We start from the raw sequence: 17295 nt of genomic DNA, 5'->3' as shown, positions 1-17295 counted from the left end.
TATAAATTCAGGCTGGTCAAATGTTTTGACAGCTGTCATATTGGATGTTGAATGTCACAAAAATTTATTTTTGTAGCACATTTTTGAGCAAATAAAACAATAAATGTTGAAAAAAAATCACAATAACTGAATATATATAACACATTGCAAAATTTAAACAATTTATGCACTGTATAAAGCATATTGTTAAAAAAATGAGAAAAAATTATTGAGTATATTGGGATTGGTCCTCATCTTGACAGTACGCTACTCCCTTTTCGTACGAGGTCTTGTTGAGCCACGGGCGTTAGTTTAAACTTGCTCGGAAGTTGTTGATGTTTATCAATAGTAATTGACCAAATACTCTTATAAAAGAGATAATTTCTCGAATATTTATATTTATTGATAAATTTTAATAGTGTTTTATACGTTTATTGCTTTTTATGCACATTAAGGAAAACATGGCTAGATCCCAGAATACAATTGAGGAATTACGGCTAATTAAAATGGCTATACAAGCAAATCTAGATTTAGCCGTAACACTAAATGATTTAGTGCGTCAACAAGCAAATGCCGCGGAACAGGCCGAACATACTGAGTCAGTAGTTGAACGACCTGCGTTTCTTGCCGCGCCCGTTACCACTAAGGAAGAGCTGGACAATTTAGAATCCAGTCTCTCCTTAGAAGCCAACAGTGTTTTGCTGATAAAATGGTTAGCGGCAAAAGTAGAACCAAACTACAAGCAACATCAAATGCACGACGCGTTCTACTTACTGTTCAGTCGTAGTTTTGCTGTAGGCTGCAGCTGGACAGGACGAACACGAGACGGTACCGAAATAGTGGCCATTGAAGCTTATAAAAATGTTTTAAACATTTTCAAACGAATAGGAGGCCCGCAAATTACGGAAAGCAGTGTTAAGGATTTCGTAAGACAAAAACTAAGAGTTTTAAAAAGCACGTCTACAAAACGAGTCCACAACAAAAGTGTATTGCATAAGGCTTACAGACGGCGAAGATTGCATTAAGAAACTATGTGTTATTGTGTAAATATTGTAAATAGTAACGAATGGCAGATAGGCACGCAAAAGCATATATTTATGCTCTAGAGTTGAGAACTCGATTTGAGTTCTTGAGTTGGAAGATAATTGTCTTGGACGTACCTTATATCAGGTGTGGTTTCGAGCACACCGCTTGCAGGCGTTGGGAACTTGCGTACTTGTTGGTAGAGGCAGAAACAGTAGAGCGGAATGCTTCGAACCTTAGCACGTTCCAACAATTGTCCCAAACGCACCCAATGTGTCAGTATAGTTCATCAACAGAAATTGTGTTTTCATGGCATTAGTCTTCAAGCTACCGATCTACGGAAGCTGTTCAGTTTGACGCTTACGCTGAATACTGCAAACTGCAGTGTGAGGACGTCTGTTGATGGATTTCGAATTTTGTTTCAAAAATAGTTGTGCCCACTGTACTTAGGTGCGTAATGTCCAAACAGTACAGTGGGGGAAAGGGAGGGATCATTTATCAACCAAAAAAAATTGTACATACTCTCTTTCCACATACTGTTTCTACTAAACGCTAATCGCATGATCTGTAGTCAAATAATCAAATCATCAAATGATATATGTTCTGTTAGGAAAAAAAGACTCATTAGCGCTTGGGTTGAGTAATATCTAATTCTTGGAACACGAACTAACTGCTGATGCAAATATCGAGAAGTGTTTGAAGTGTCCTTTCCTTGACCTTAGCATAATTTCAAGTTTAAGACGTATACGTGCGCAAATTACGATGAGCTAATTGGGTATTGGTATTTTAATTATTTTTCCCAGAAACATGAGTTCTCACTGCATCACCTCTGTACGTGCGAATTTGATTGAAAGCGATGTGCTTCGTTAGCCAATGAGCAGCGCAAGAATCCGGCATTGAGTCAACTTCCTTTTCTGTGTTTGTACTCCTGAGCTACTCAGGAAGCTACTCTTTTCCATCCTTCGCCTTCTCCTTTATTGAACAGTGTTAAGCTCTTTGGTGATTGATGATTACGAGGTATTCGCATACTCATCCACATACGCATAGACATACGCATATAGGGGAAAAGAAGACTCTAGTGACAAGGACAAACAAGTATCGAAAACTTTGCCGGACGATAGCGACGAACACTTTTGCGCACAAGTATGGTCGTGATAGAGCGGTCATTACTACAGTGACAGATACTCTACAGAAGATGTTACAGGTTTTTGGGGTTGATAACAAAATTTTCGGGTACTCTTGGAGCTTGGTGCACTTTGTAACATGCTTTGCAAACATGCCACTACGTAGTATGGAATGCTATTTGTCATACGACCTTTTGATAATTGTACAATATGTGGAAATAATTTGAGCTCCATGGAAATCCTACGAGAAATTCCATCAAGCATAAAGTGAAGAATGAGGACACTTCAAGACAAAGCACAGACCTTCGCTTAGGGCCAGGATAAGATTGAACACGGAATGATGAAATGATGATTAAGTCACTGGAACTACTGAGTGGTTCATTTACAAATAGACACTATTACTGACATCATTCCAAGTGTTCGAAAATCCTGGGAATTTAGTGTTATTGGAGTGGAGTTAGGAATCGAGGATTCCAAAACCCAAACAGATGATAAGTGTCATTAAAGGAGTGCTATTTATCATAAGACCTTTTGATAATTGTAGAATTTGTGGAAACAGATTGAGCTTCATGGAAATCTTGCGAGAAATTCCTTCAAGCATTAAATGAAGAATGAGGACATGAACTGGAACAAGTAATTTCATTGTAACACTTCAAGACAAAGCACAGACCTTTGGTTAGGGCCAGTTTAAGATTGAACACGGAATGATGAAATGATGATTAAGTCACTGGAACTACTGAGTGGTTCATTTACAAATAGACACTATTACTGACATCATTCCAAGTGTTCGAAAAACCTGGGAATTTAGTGTTATTGGAGTGGAGTTAGGAATCGAGGATTCCAAAACCCAAACAGATGATAAGTGTCATTAAAGGAGTGCTATTTATCATAAGACCTTTTGATAATTGTAGAATTTGTAGAAACAGTTTGAGCTCCATGGAAATCCTACGAGAAATTCCATCAAGCATAAAGTGAAGAATGAGGACATGAACTGGAACAAGTAATTTCATTGTAGCACTTCAAGACAAAGCACAGACCTTCGCTTAGGGCCAGGATAAGATTTAAACAGGAAATGATGAAATGATGATTAAGTCACTTGAACTATTGAGTGGTTTAAAAAAACTATTACTGACATCATTCCAAGTGTTCGAAAAACCTAGGAATTTATTGTTGTTGAACACTTTATTTGATAAGTGTCATTAATTATTATCATAAGTTAGGTATTACTCTGTAATCTCTGCTCATACTGCTTGGATTTATATCATAGAGCGGGTGCAGCGATCCTTCACCAGGTTTGCTGTTCGCAAATTTCTGGGTAATTCTTCTGCTACATTGCCCATCTATGAATCCAGATGTCCAGACAACCTTACTCTCTTTGATTCCCTTTTCTGCTCCTAATCTTTCATTCCGTATTCGTCCTCTCTTAACTATCTCCAAACGTTGTACTGCAGCATGTCGCTTCTATCCATTGTTGCTTGCTCTACTTGTGTTTAACTCTTCTTCCCACTTTTTTCCCTTCCACCTTCTTTTATCCTTCTTCTGCCTCCGCCTTACATTTCTTTTCAACCTCTATCGTCAACCTCGTGTTATGAGATGAGGTGACAAGCAATGAAATGGGAATGAGAGTAATGGCTGCAGGCCAATTGGACGACGACGATTTGGCGAAGAATCGTTAGTTAGCTTTAATTTGTATTAAACACATTATTGTTTAATTGTATATATGTAAATGTATATTGTAAAAATTAGAGAGCAAATATTGTTCTTTGATGGAGTCGCCTGGTACCTGGTAGATATTACTTATTAATATGTAAGAAAACATTATTGTAGTAAGATGTAAAAAGAACTATTTATAGAAGATAGGTTCGCACCTGATTAGCTGTACTTCGGTGCGTGATGTCCAAACAGTACAGTGGGGGAAAGGGAGGGATCATTCATAAAAAAATATTTTTGTTTGTGCTAGGTTAGAACGGCCTGGCCGTATCAAGAGTTATTTGACCACGTAGCAGGATTACAAAAAAAAAACAAAAAAAAAACAAAAAAAAACAAAAAAAAAAACAAAAAAAAAGCAAAAAAAACAAAAAAAAAACAAAATAACAAAAAAACAAAAAAAAGAATGTTGCAATAAGGCGTGGTCATGTACAAAAAATTAACTTAAGATAGGTTCGCATCTGATTAGCTGTTTAATTTTATCCTATGGACAAATTTTAAGTAAGGTGTGGTTTCGAGCACACCGCTTGCAGGCGTTGGGAACTTGCGTACTTGTTGGTAGATGCAGAAACAGTAGAGCGGAATGCTTCGAACCTTAGCACGTTCCAACAATTGTCCCAAACGCACCCAATGTGTCAGTATAGTTCATCAACAGAAATTGTGTTTTCATGGCATTAGTCTTCAAGTTACCGATCTACGGAAGCTGTTCAGTTTGACACTTACGCTGAATACTGCAAACAGCAGTGTGAGGACGTCTGTTGATGGATTTCGAATTTTGTTTCAAAAATAGTTGTGCCCACTGTACTTAGGTGCATGATGTCCAAACAGTACAGTGGGGGAAAGGGAGGGATCATTCATCAACAAAAAAATGGATTTTTTTGAGTTTGAGCTTCATGGAAATCTTGCGAGAAATTCCTTCAAGCATTAAATGAAGAATGAGGACATGAGCTGGAACAAGTATTTTCATTGTAGCACTTCAAGACAACGCAAGGACCTTCGATTAGGGCCAGGATAAGATTGAAACAGGAAATGATGAAATGATGATTAAGTCACTGGAACTACTTAGTGGTTCATTTACAAGTAGACACTATTACTGACATCATTCCAAGTGTTCGAAAATCCTGGGAATTTAGTGTTATTGGAGTGGAGTTAGGAATCGGGGATTCCAAAACCCAAACAGATGATAAGTGTCATTAAAGGAGTGCTATTTATCATAAGACCTTTTGATAATTGTAGAATTTGTAGAAACAGTTTGAGCTTCATGGAAATCTTGCGAGAAATTCCATCAAGCATAAAGCGAAGAATGAGGACATGAACTGGAACAAGTAATTTCATTGTAGCACTTCAAGACAAAGCACAGACCTTCGCTTAGGCCCAGGATAAGATTGAACACGAAATGATGAAATGATGATTAAGTCACTTGAAATATTGAGTGGTTTAAAAAAAACTATTACTGACATCATTCCAAGTGTTCGAAAAACCTGGGAATTTAGTGTTATTGGAGTGGAGTTAGAAATCGAGGATTCCAAAACCCAAACAGATGATAAGTGTCATTAAAGGAGTGCTATTTATCATAAGACCTTTTGATAATTGTAGAATTTGTAGAAACAGTTTGAGCTTCATGGAAATCTTGCGAGAAATTCCATCAAGCATAAAGCGAAGAATGAGGACATGAACTGGAACAAGTAATTTCATTGTAGCACTTCAAGACAAAGCACAGACCTTCGATTAGGGCCAGGATAAGATTGAAACAGGAAATGATGAAATGATGATTAAGTCACTTGAAATATTGAGTGGTTTAAAAAAATTATTACTGACATCATTCCAAGTGTTCGAAAAACCTGGGAATTTATTGTTGTTGAGCACTTTATTTGATAAGTGTCATTAATTATTATCATAAGTTAGGTATTGCTCTGTAGTCTGGGCTCCTACTGCTCGGATTTATATCATAGAGCGAGTGCAGCGATCCTTCACCAGGTTTGCTGTTCGCAAATTTCTGGGTAATTCTTCTGCTACATTGCCAAACTATGAATCCAGATGTCCAGACAACCTTGCTCTCTTTGATTCCCTTTTCTGCTCCTAATCTTTCATTCCGAATTCGTCCTCTCTTAACTATCTCCAAACGTTGTACTGCAGCATGTCGCTTCTATCCATTGTTGCTTGCTCTACGTGTGTTTAACTCTTCTTCCCACTTTTTTCCCTTCCACCTTCTTTTATCCTTCTTCTGCTTCCGCCTTACATTTCTTTTCAACCTCTATCGTCAACCTCGTGTTATGAGATGAGGTGACAAGCAATGAAATGGGAATGAGAGTAATGGCTGTAGGCCAATTAGACGACATCGTCGTTTGGCGAAGAATCGTTAGTTAGCTTTAATTTGTATTAAATACATTATTGTTTAATTGTATATATGTAAATGTATATTGTAAAAATTAGAGAGCAAATATTGTTCTTTGATGGAGTCGCCTGGTACCTGGTAGATATTACTTATTAATATGTAAGAAAACATTATTGTAGTAAGATGTAAAAAAACTATTTATAGAAGATAGGTTCGCACCTGATTAGCTGTACTTCGGTGCGTGATGTCCAAACAGTACAGTGGGGGAAAGGGAAGGATAATTTTTTTTGTGCTAGGTTAGAACGGCCTGGCCGTATCAAGAGTTATTTGACCACGTAGCAGGATTACAAAAAAAAACAAAAAAAACAAAAAAAAACAAAAAAACAAAACAAAACAAAAAAACAAAAAAAATAAAAAAAAAGAATGTAGCAATAAAGCGTGGTCATGTACAAAAAATTAACTTAAGATAGGTTCGCATCTGATTAGCTGTTTAATTTTATCCTATGGACAAATTTTAGATAAGGTGTGGTTTCGAGCACACCGCTTGCAGGCGTTGGGAACTTGCGTACTTGTTGGTAGATGCAGAAACAGTAGAGCGGAATGCTTCGAACCTTAGCACGTTCCAACAATTGTCCCAAACGCACCCAATGTGTCAGTATAGTTCATCAACAGAATTTGTGTTTTCATGGCATTAGTCTTCAAGTTACCGATCTACGGAAGCTGTTCAGTTTGACGCTTACGCTGAATACTGCAAACAGCAGTGTGAGGACGTCTGTTGATGGATTTCGAATTTTGTTTCAAAAATAGTTGTGCCCACTGTACTTAGGTGCATGATGTCCAAACAGTACAGTGGGGGAAAGGGAGGGATCATTCATCAACAAAAAATGGATTTTTGTTTGTTGCTCGGTTAGAACGGCCTGGCCGTATGCTAACACGTAGCAGGATAAAAAAAATTATTCATGTACAACAAACTTAAAGCTTTTGTCAAATCGAAGCTAATTGTGCAATAAGTTCGCTTAGTAATCGTAAATCTTAAGCATGTGAAAAAAAATGCGTTCCCATAGACTTTAAGCAAAATTATTCTTAAACTGAGAAGGCAAGGAATATTGCTTTTAGGATGTAAAAAGCACAGATGCAGAAGATTACAGCCTTAGCTCCTAACAACCCAATCTGTAAATATCTGGGTCACGATCCGATGTGATCGCAAATTTGAATACCGGTGCTTAATTTTTTTTAGGAAACATCTTGGGTGGCAGTGTTGCATGATGTTTGCTTCAAATTAACTAATCCTTCCGTGGGCTTGTTTGAGACTCTGAAGCCTGTACCCTACTCAAAGGATGTTCCATCACTGTACTACTGGTCGGTTTGATTGAAATGACCGTACGTGTTTTCAAAAATGCTCGATACAGTCCGCGTGCGAAGAACTTTGTTGTAGTAGTACTAATGTAGCATGTAGTACTAATAATCTGGATATTAAATACCACTTCCCCGGAACGGCATCTTTAATGACTCAACAACAACGAAGACTATAGGAATAAGACCGATCTCCACAAACATAAGTGCTCATCTGCTGATCGCTTTGAAATTATCTTTTATCTAAGAGTTTTGACATAGAAAGGTAGAAGGGCAATGGGACAGTATTTACATTTCAAATACATTTTAAAAGGTATCATTCTATTATTGGAATACCCTCATAGTTATTATCAAGACAACTCAATGGGCGGTTAATGAAGACAACTAAACCCAGATATAACATGTCCAGACTTCCTGAGTTCCTCTCAGGAATCTCAGGAATCTTTCGAAAAAAGCATACTACATCATCTTTTTTTTATTGTTGAGGAGCAAGTTTAGGATGTTGTCTATATTCAGTTGGAACGCAGCGGAATGTGTAATGGAAGACAGAGTCTCTTCAATCAACAAGTTCTTCGATGTATTCTTCAATTCTTCAATGGCGCTTCTTCATGCACTTCGTCAATCAACAAGTTCTTCGATGTATTCTTCAATTCTTCAATGGCGCTTCTTCATGCACTTCGTCAATCAACAAGTACTTCGATGCTACGTCTTCAATCAACAAGTTCTACCAAGTATTCACCAATACCCGAATGCAAGATTTGAACCAGGTAAGCTCCATAAGCTAGATAAGTGACGTCTTCAATTCTTCAATGGCGCTTCTTCATGCACTTCGTCAATCAACAAGTTCTTCGATGTATTCTTCAATTCTTCAATTCTTCAATTCTTCAGTGGCGCTTCTTCATGCACTTCGTCAATCAACAAGTTCTACCAAGTATTCACCAATACCTGAATGCAAGATTTGAACTAGGTAAGCTAAATAAGCTAGATAAGTGACGTTTCCAAGTTTAATGTATTTCTATTTGTAGACTGTGGAACCCAAGAGGGACTTCGCTTGATGGTTCGCTGTGCACGTCGGGTGGCAAGGATTTCCTCGCCTTCCTGTGGGATCTGAACGATAGGCAAGCATCTGCATACGCTTGAGCACAACGAGGTCATCATCATCAACCCAAGAGGGACTATTATCCGAAATATCCATCGATAGTCTTCATGTTAAAGATGACATGGACATCACAGGATTGTGTTGGGGGAAGATACCAGCCCACGAATTACGGTAATAGGCATAACTGAGTCAGTGCGACATTATCCTTCCGACTCATTGCATTAAGATTAGATTATATGGCTTATGTTCTTCGTTTTCTTGTGTTTAACAGAAAATATAGCAGCAATGCCGGATAGAGTAAACATTCAACCTCACTCTCGTACGAGCTTTGATGGATCGTCCACGGATCTGGTGGCAGCGAAGCAACAATCGACAGCACATCCACCTATAGGAAACAGGTCGAGGAGGGGTTTAGTGGGTAGGCGTCGATCTTTACGCATTCCTTCAAGTGATAGAGATCGATGAATCCCACACACTTTGCCATTAGGTGTGCTGCGCCAGCGAAACGGTGGGGGGGAGCTGGCCAGCGAAAGTGTCTTAAGAAGATTCCCCTCCTCGTTAAAAAAAAAAAAAAAAAAAAAACATGGCCGAGCTCACCCGGGATAAGGTGCCAATTCACGGTTCGGAGAAGGAAATGTCTCCCAACCAATTGTGAATTGAGATAATTTAGAATATAGGTAGAATATAGGTAGAATATAGGTAGAGTATAGGTAGGATATAGGGAATATAGGTTTTAGCTCATCCACCTATAGGAAACAGGTCGAGGAGGGGTTTAGTGGGTAGGCGTCGATCTTTACGCATTCATTCAAGTGATAGAGATCGATGAATCCCACACACTTTGCCATTAGGTGTGCTGTGCCAGCGAAACGGTGGGGGGGGGAGCTGGCCAGCGAAAGTGTCTTAAGAAGATTCCCCTCCTCGTTAAAAAAAAAAAAAAAAAAAAAAAAAACATGGCCGAGCTCACCCGGGATAAGGTGCCAATTCACGGTTCGAAGAAGGAAATGTCTCCCAACCAATTGTGAATTGAGATAATTTAGAATATAGGTAGAATATAGGTAGAATATAGGTAGAATATAGGTAGAGTATAGGTAGGATATAGGGAATATAGGTTTTAGCTCATCCACCTATAGGAAACAGGTCGAGGAGGGGTTTAGTGGGTAGGCGTCGATCTTTACGCATTCATTCAAGTGATAGAGATCGATGAATCCCACACACTTTGCCATTAGGTGTGCTGCGCCAGCGAAACGGTGGGGGGGGGGAGCTGGCCAGCGAAAGTGTCTTAAGAAGATTCCTTTCCCCGTTAAAAAAAAACATGGCCGAGCTCACCCGGGATAAGGTGCCAATTCACGGTTCGGAGAAGGAAATGTCTCCCAACCAATTGTGAATTGAGATCCGCGTTTAAGATATTACTAAATATTGTTATTACTTAGAATATAGGTAGAATATAGGTAGAATATAGGTAGAATATAGGTAGGATATAGGGAATATAGGTTTTAGCACATCCACCTATAGGAAACAAGCCGAGGAGGGATTTAGTGGGTAGGCGTCGATCTTTACGCATTCATTCGAGTGATAGAGATCGATGAATCCCACACACTTTGTCTGCTGGCCAGCGAAAGTGTTTTAAGAAGATTCCTCTCCCCGTTAAAAAAAAACAAAAAAAAAACAAAACAAAAAAAAATATGGCCGAGCCCACCCGGCCAATTCACGGTTCGGAGAAGGAAATGTCTCCCAACCAATTGTGAATTGAGATCCGCGTTTAAGATATTACTAAATATTCTTATTAGTTAGAATATAGGTAGAATATAGGTTTTAGAGTCTTACAAGTAGCTATAGAAGAAGTAAAGCAGATATAATAACATTTTATGTCTAGTTGTAGTTTTAATGGAAATTTTCAAATTCCCTAAGGATGAGATTTCCAATTAAAAGATTTTTTTTCTGGTTAAAATTAATATATTTCCCAACAACCTTCACTGTTGACTGTGGGTGGAAATTTATACGCTTAAACTGTCGAAGCATTTGCTCTCCGTGTTTTTAAATGTATGTTTTAAAATATTAGTTTTAAATTAATTTTTTTACTGTACTGCATATGCCCCGTACCTCACGTGCTATCGTATTTAAAACTGTGGATTTATATATCTTACAGTTTTAATACTTAAAAAAATATAAGTTAGAATAGGACATTTAGAACCATTAAGATACATAGTAGGTTTGCACAACGATAAAGCAAAACAACAAAAAAAAACAATTTCCAAGGAAAGCCGAACAAGTACCGAACAGTAAGCAAGAGCGACAAACCCGGTACCTAGCTCTCTGTTTTCCGGCACACGGATGGGATGCTGTCGAACGGTATACTCTTCGACGAGTTCGGGTAAACGCGCTCTCAACGTTCTCCCGGCAGCGCATTCGGTGCGAGTCGAGAGTCGTACACACGCGTACGCTATCGTTCTCCGACCTGCGGCAGAATACTGGCAGCGAAGAAAAGAGGAAAAAACACCCTTCTTCCCTCCCCCCCCACCTCGTTTTGCTATTTAATATGTGCTCGGGAAAGTCCTAGGCAAGATTTGACAGTTTTAAGCAGTGTGTGCCCCGGAACGCGGTCGCTGGTCGAGCCACTCAATCATTGGATCTTTGCAGGCATTTGCACAGACGCCCCGTGTATCGGTGTGACAGGCTGAACAGACAAAAGCAAGACGGCAGGGAAGTGATTTCTTTCGATTGTCAGTGCGGTTCGCGGTTTTTGCACATGTTGCAAAGAAATCAGTGAGTGGGTGCGTATTATTATCTTCCCGGTGTAGAACGACGGCGAGGGGGGGTGACAGACACACGAGCATTTTGCCATCGAACAGTTGTGTCTTGTGGAGTGGAGTCTCGGACACAAGAAATTCCAAGGTTCCAAAATTTGGCAACCAAAAGCAGTGGATGGGGGAATATCTTCGGTGTTCGGAGAGCAGTAAGTCGCTGTCCTTGCTCGCGGAGGAGTACGCTTGATGCAGGGTTTTGTGTGCGGTACGGCAAAGGAGGTAACCGGAGAAGCCCCAGCTATCAACCATCATTCGATTCTATCAAACCAAGCGTGTCCAAGCTTCCAGCCGGATGTATGAGCAACTACCTAGCGACTGCAGTCATCAACAATAGGTAAGTGCACGTACTCCACACAGCTGTTCGGGACCAGTCCAGAGCTGTAATTAAATTCCGTACCAACACAGTTCCCAGTTTACCAAGGTTTGCCATCGGAGTTCAAATTAGTTTATTACATCTCCCTTCCGCTCACGGTTTGCCGTGAAATCTCATTTCCGGCTGATGCCCAAAAACGTTTCCCAGTGAGTTCGGTACAAAGTTAATGACAGCAGTGAATGGTGAATAAGTGCTGGTTTCCTGCCTTGAAAGGAATATGTTTACGATCCCGGGTACTCGGGACTTCAAATGTCGCAAGGATGCTGGATGGATAGGTTTTGTGGTAATCAAATCAGTATCCAATCCTTTCTGTGACTTCATCTCGTTAAGAAATAGCAACGTGTACACGATAAAGTTGCGACACTATTTTCTGTGTTTCGCTTCTTCGTGGAGAGGGAGAGGCATCTTCAGGCAGATACCGGACAAAGCTCGTGGGCCAGAGCTCCATCCCTAATGCTCACGTACACCACACAAGTCTTGTCTAGTTGCATTATACATGCAAAGGGTGTTGCAAAAAAAAAAAAACAAAACCCTCTCCCCACAGTACATGGCCAGCATTTTAAAACAGTTGAATCGCTTAACTCCGGAGCCCCGGAGGAAGCGATATTTTTAGCGTTACTTTGAGTAGTGGCTCCCGTACGTACGGAGAGTTGTCGGGGGGGGGGGGGGGGGGTTTGTTCTTGTGTGTGCGCCACGAAGAGCACAAAAGTAGAGCACATCGTACCGAACATACGGGGACTCCAAAGGATGTAGCCGTCCCTATGGGGCGAGAGCCCCATTTATGGGGTGAATGGAAATGGGTTTTGCTCCGAAGAAAAGCACCGGATTCGGAGCTAGTCTGGCCACGTGCGTAAAGAGAGCGCGTGTAGTGCACGAAGCACGAACGGGCGCTATGGAGATATTGCTGACTTTCCCTTCGGTTCAATGCGGGTTTGTTTTGGAAACGGCCTTGCCCGGTATGGGTCGTCGGCATATGAAATGATGTTGTTGACATTCGGCACATCGCTTGGGCCACTGGGCACCGAAACCGGGGGCCGGTTTACTGTTTCCGATTCGATGTTACCACCTCCCCAGCCCTTTCAAAATCTAATGGAGATTCTGCCGTAAATCGATAATATTTTTTTTTGCCTATGAAAGAGAGCAACTTGCCAGCACAAATCTGTGCTGAAATGTGTGGTAAACTTTTTTGCAAAAATAATTCTAAAAAAAATCTGAGCTTCAGTTAGCTGAATTCTCTCGAAACCATAATCTCCAAGGAAAGGAACCATATTCGGCTCTCAGCTTCACAGATGCTTTACATTCCACGTGCTTACTGTTTATGATGGGGTTTTTTTTCTTGCTTGCTTTCTACCTTTCATTTCCTTTTCATTTATTCAAAAGCATTGTGATTCAGCAGTGGCGAATCAAACCACTTTGGAGACCCAAAACTGCTGATCGTGAGGGGGAAATAATGTACTTGAACTTTGAGGCAAATTCTTTTTTAGCTTTGCATGAAATATACTTAATTTTGCATGTTGGTTTACTTACCCGGGTAAATGATAGTTCGTCTGCAGGATAGTTTACTTTCATAAGCCACAGGAAAGCATTCACTTTTGGAGAACAAAACTGCTTCTTCGATTCCTCTTTGCTTTTAAAAAAGGCCATTTTCTTTTTTTTTCTTTAGCATACACTCTTTAAATACACATACACACATTTAAATCAACACACTTGGCTTGAATTGCCATATTTTTTAATACACAAATTTACGCAATAACCTACAAGCTCATTAGGAAATACAAATCACTTTTTTTACTTAAAAAAAACAACCAACACATGCATTTTACACAAAAGCTCATACACACTTTAAAGCTCTTTGACACATTTAAAAAAAACACATTTAAAGAATTTACCAAAATTTAATGACCAACTCAATTTCATTTAAATAAACATAACTTTTTTTCACTAAAAAAACAGTCAAAACATGCATTTTACACAAAGGCTTATACACACTTTAATGCTCTTTGCACATTTAAAAAAACACATTTAAAAAATTTACCAAATTTTAATGGCCAACTCAATTTAATTTAAATAAACATAACTTTTTTTCACTGAAAAAAAAACAATCAAAACATGCATTTTACACAAAGGCTCATACACACTTTAAAGCTCTTTGGCACATTGAAAAAAAAACAAATTTAAAAAATTTACCAAAATTTAATTGCCAACTCAATTTAATTGACCAAATTTTAAAACACACGAATTTATGCAATAAGCTTTACACAAAAGACACTTTTTACCAACAAAAAAAAAACAACTCTCTTTTTCACTTTTTTCACAAAAAAACACTTCCTTTTTTCTGTAACTTTTCACTACATGTACCGAAAGTTTTTTTTATTGATCAAAAATGTTATTAATTAGCCAAAGTTAGCACGGAGGTTATGAAATAAATTCAATCACCACACATTTATGTCATGGTTTTATGATAAAACACTGCACAACACCAATGCAAAGAATTTGCCTGCTTAGTGCACGCATGTACTATACGCACTGATTAATAATTTCTTTACACACTTACACACGAACCCTCCGGCGTCAGCGTACAGCAAACTGCGCTGAACACAATTACAGCTTTAGCGTTGGCGTCAGAACGCTCATTGCCCGCGCAGATTTAAGCTTAATCGTTTTCGGTTTTTGCAATCTTTTCCTTACAAAAGAATTATAAATTAGTTTTAGAATACAATAAGCGATGAACATTTTGCATTTACTTCTGGAAGAACATACTGTTTGAGAGTTTTATTCCCCTTTACTGGTCAAGAGTGGCCTTCTCCTTTCACTAACACTTACTAACACTTACAGCATCACGGAGCTGTCACAAACCGAAGCCGACGCTAGCCACAATTTAAACACGCTCAAAACCTAAAATATTCACTGTTTAACATCATATTAACACACGAATTGTTGTACAAACTATTGTTTGCATCGAATATGATCCTTTAACACTACTTTTTGGGCACCAAATGAAAAAAAAAACAACTCCTGCAACATGTGCTTTGTACCGAGAGCTTTTTTTCTGCACGACTCTGACGCGTCACTGTCCGATCGCTACTGATGACAATTGCTGCTTATCTCACGATCATCTCTTCTGCTTCGTTATCACGCCACACCAACACAGCTGCAAGTGACGAAGCGGTCGTCCGATCTTAGCTCTCGCATCCTGTTCTTTCGCATACACTTCACTCGATCAAATCTGTACGTACATTTATGGCATAAAAAAATGGTGGCATTTAAACACATTTTATTAAAATGAAATACTATCGTTTTGATTAGTAGGAAAATGTTTTAAAAGTGATTCAATTATGTGGCAATTAATTGTATAAAAAAGGGATGATTTTTATTCAATATCTAAAAAATAATAATAAATTATTAACAAAAAAAATTATTATTATAAATTAATAAATAATTTTTTTCTTATTTTTATTAACTTTTATTAACTCAATTCCACATACAGAAATGCAGCACAAACAGCTCAACCGTACGATCGCAATAACGACCGGCTTAATCATGTGTGCCGTATATGTACTGTACACGTTTCATGCCTGCTTGCTGTCTGGTATCAATCGCAGTTTCAAACAGGTAATTACAAACTAAATAGATACAGCTTGTAAAAGCTTACTTGCTTCATGCGCCTTTTCTTTTGTCTCTATATTTCCAGACCGCTGCTTTCACGATAGCATCAACGGTGACCGTAACGACTATTTCACCAACGCCACTCCCGCACGTCCGCATCCTTGGTTCGATTGTGCGCATCGTGCCGCTGGTAGATGACGAAACGGTCAAGCAGACATCCACAACGTTACGTCTACTGTCCCCAAACACGACCGACGGTTCGCCAAAGTATCGTTTTCTGCGCCAGCAAGGACTCCGACCGTCGCGCCATCTGCCGGACGCACTCATCATCGGTGTGAAGAAGAGCGGTACGCGAGCGCTGCTAGAGTTTGTCCGGCTACATCCGGACGTGCGTGCGGCCGGTTGCGAGGTACACTTCTTCGACCGGCACTACACGAAAGGGTTGGCCTGGTACCGGCACCATATGCCACCAACGATCGAGGGCCAAATCACGATGGAGAAAACGCCCAGCTACTTCATAACGCGGGAAGCACCGCGCCGTGTACGGCACATGAATCCATCCACCAAGCTGCTGGTGGTTGTACGCGACCCCGTCACCCGTGCCATCTCTGACTACACGCAGGCGAAGAGCAAGAAGCGGGATATGAAGCGGTTTGAGGAGCTTGCCTTTACGAATGGGTCGGCCGGTGGTGTCGTCGATACGAGCTGGGGCCCGGTACGGATCGGTGTCTACGCCAAGTACCTGGAACGCTGGCTCGAGTGTTTCCCGCTCTCTCAGCTGCTGTTCGTAAGCGGTGAACGGTTGATCGCCGATCCTGCGGTAGAGATTGGCCGAGTGCAGGATTTTCTCGGACTGAAGCGGGTGGTCAACGAGAAACACTTCTACTTTAACTCCACCAAGGGTTTCCCCTGTCTGCTCAAGTCGGAGGAACGGTCCAGCCCGCACTGTCTCGGTAAGACGAAAGGGCGTAACCATCCGCGTATCGACAGTGTCGCCATTGATCGGCTACGCGAGTTCTATCGGCCGTTCAACCAGAAGTTTTACCACCTCACTGGCATCAATTTCGGCTGGCCATAGATCCCGTGCCTTTTTGTGAGCTTTCCCCGCTAAGTTTGAAGTACGAAGATGAAGCGGACGCTGTGCGTGCGAGCTCCGTCAATTATGGGCGCATCTTCTTCCGGCGCAACACTGTACATGCATTTCATCCATATTCTATATCTTAAGTACGTACGGCAGTATCGGTACACAGCGCGTTATTAAGCCTCGCTAGCTGCGATCGGAAACGCAAAACTTTAGAGCATTATATGCGAGATACACATTTAGTATACTCATACACAATAAGTAGGTGTACATAGGAGAATCAGCAGGACGGCGATGCATGCTATTAGGAGACCTGAAGGGCAGCAAACAAAAAATCAAAGCAATTGTAAAAGGTTAAAAAAAACACTTATAGGAAAACGAATGCGAATTCGAATAGCACGAACAAATCTAAATCTGTTCCTTGTTTTTGAAACGATTCATTTCTTTATTATGCCTTGTACTGCGAAAAATGTAACTCAATGAAAAATGTTTGAAAATCTAAAAGCCCACATTGCGCAAGTTAATTTATAGCTTAATTTACGAAACCCTTTTGAGAATATTAAACAGCACAAAATTTATCGATAAGAAGTAAACTCGTTTTAAACTAAACTGTATATGTTATTTAGCCTTAACTGATTACGGAGCTATCAGCAAATTTAAGGATATTACTTTTAATTTACTTTACGCCTATGAGTATGCAATCCGCATTACCGGATGAACCATGTTTTAGATCGTAAGCTTCTGGGAAGTGTAGGTGTTGGCAATCGAAACATTGCGCTGCAAATAAAGCAATTTTATTGATAATCAGCGT

General features: G+C 39.8%; 1 protein-coding gene and 1 long non-coding RNA gene across 9 annotated transcripts; one reads left to right on the top strand and one right to left on the bottom strand.

Annotated features, from left to right (window-relative positions):
* Positions 1-1016: 1016 nt before the first annotated feature.
* On the top strand, positions 1017-17288 carry LOC125774241 (heparan sulfate glucosamine 3-O-sulfotransferase 6). Of its 8 annotated transcripts, XM_049444523.1 has the most exons (7): positions 6431-8288; positions 8410-8488; positions 8547-8791; positions 8892-9319; positions 10058-11758; positions 15285-15409; positions 15489-17288. In XM_049444523.1, the coding sequence occupies exons 6-7, from the start codon at positions 15287-15289 to the stop codon at positions 16479-16481; spliced, it is 1116 nt and encodes a 371-aa protein (XP_049300480.1). In that variant the 5' UTR covers positions 6431-8288; positions 8410-8488; positions 8547-8791; positions 8892-9319; positions 10058-11758; positions 15285-15286; the 3' UTR covers positions 16482-17288. The 8 variants fall into 8 exon arrangements, 5 of the variants coding, with proteins under 5 accessions (XP_049300480.1, XP_049300485.1, XP_049300482.1 ...); XR_007420732.1 differs by lacking the exons at positions 8410-8488; positions 10058-11758; positions 15285-15409; positions 15489-17288 and adding an exon at positions 9758-9873 and having other exon boundaries at positions 8892-9018; XR_007420731.1 differs by lacking the exons at positions 8410-8488; positions 10058-11758; positions 15285-15409; positions 15489-17288 and adding an exon at positions 9698-9873 and having other exon boundaries at positions 8892-9308.
* Positions 2684-3258, bottom strand: LOC125774565 (uncharacterized). The gene is made up of 2 exons (XR_007421053.1): positions 3164-3258; positions 2684-2796 (listed from the first exon to the last, which is right to left on the bottom strand). It is a non-coding gene; the product is annotated as an uncharacterized LOC125774565 (long non-coding RNA).
* Positions 17289-17295: the final 7 nt, after the last annotated feature.

This window comes from Anopheles funestus, chromosome X (genome assembly GCF_943734845.2).
Source record: "Anopheles funestus chromosome X, idAnoFuneDA-416_04, whole genome shotgun sequence".
NCBI classification, from domain to species: Eukaryota; Metazoa; Arthropoda; class Insecta; order Diptera; family Culicidae; genus Anopheles; species Anopheles funestus.
The sequence above is the reverse complement of the archived record's forward strand: the minus strand, read 5'-3'. Positions and strand labels throughout refer to the sequence as shown.

Bases quoted from the DNA above. Each gene is read 5' to 3' on its own strand.
- LOC125774241 (XM_049444523.1), top strand. From the start codon at position 15,287: ATGCAGCACAAACAGCTCAACCGTACGATCGCAATAACGACCGGCTTA. The intron at 15,410-15,488 runs GTAATTACAAAC...CTATATTTCCAG, and splicing joins TCAATCGCAGTTTCAAACAG to ACCGCTGCTTTCACGATAGC.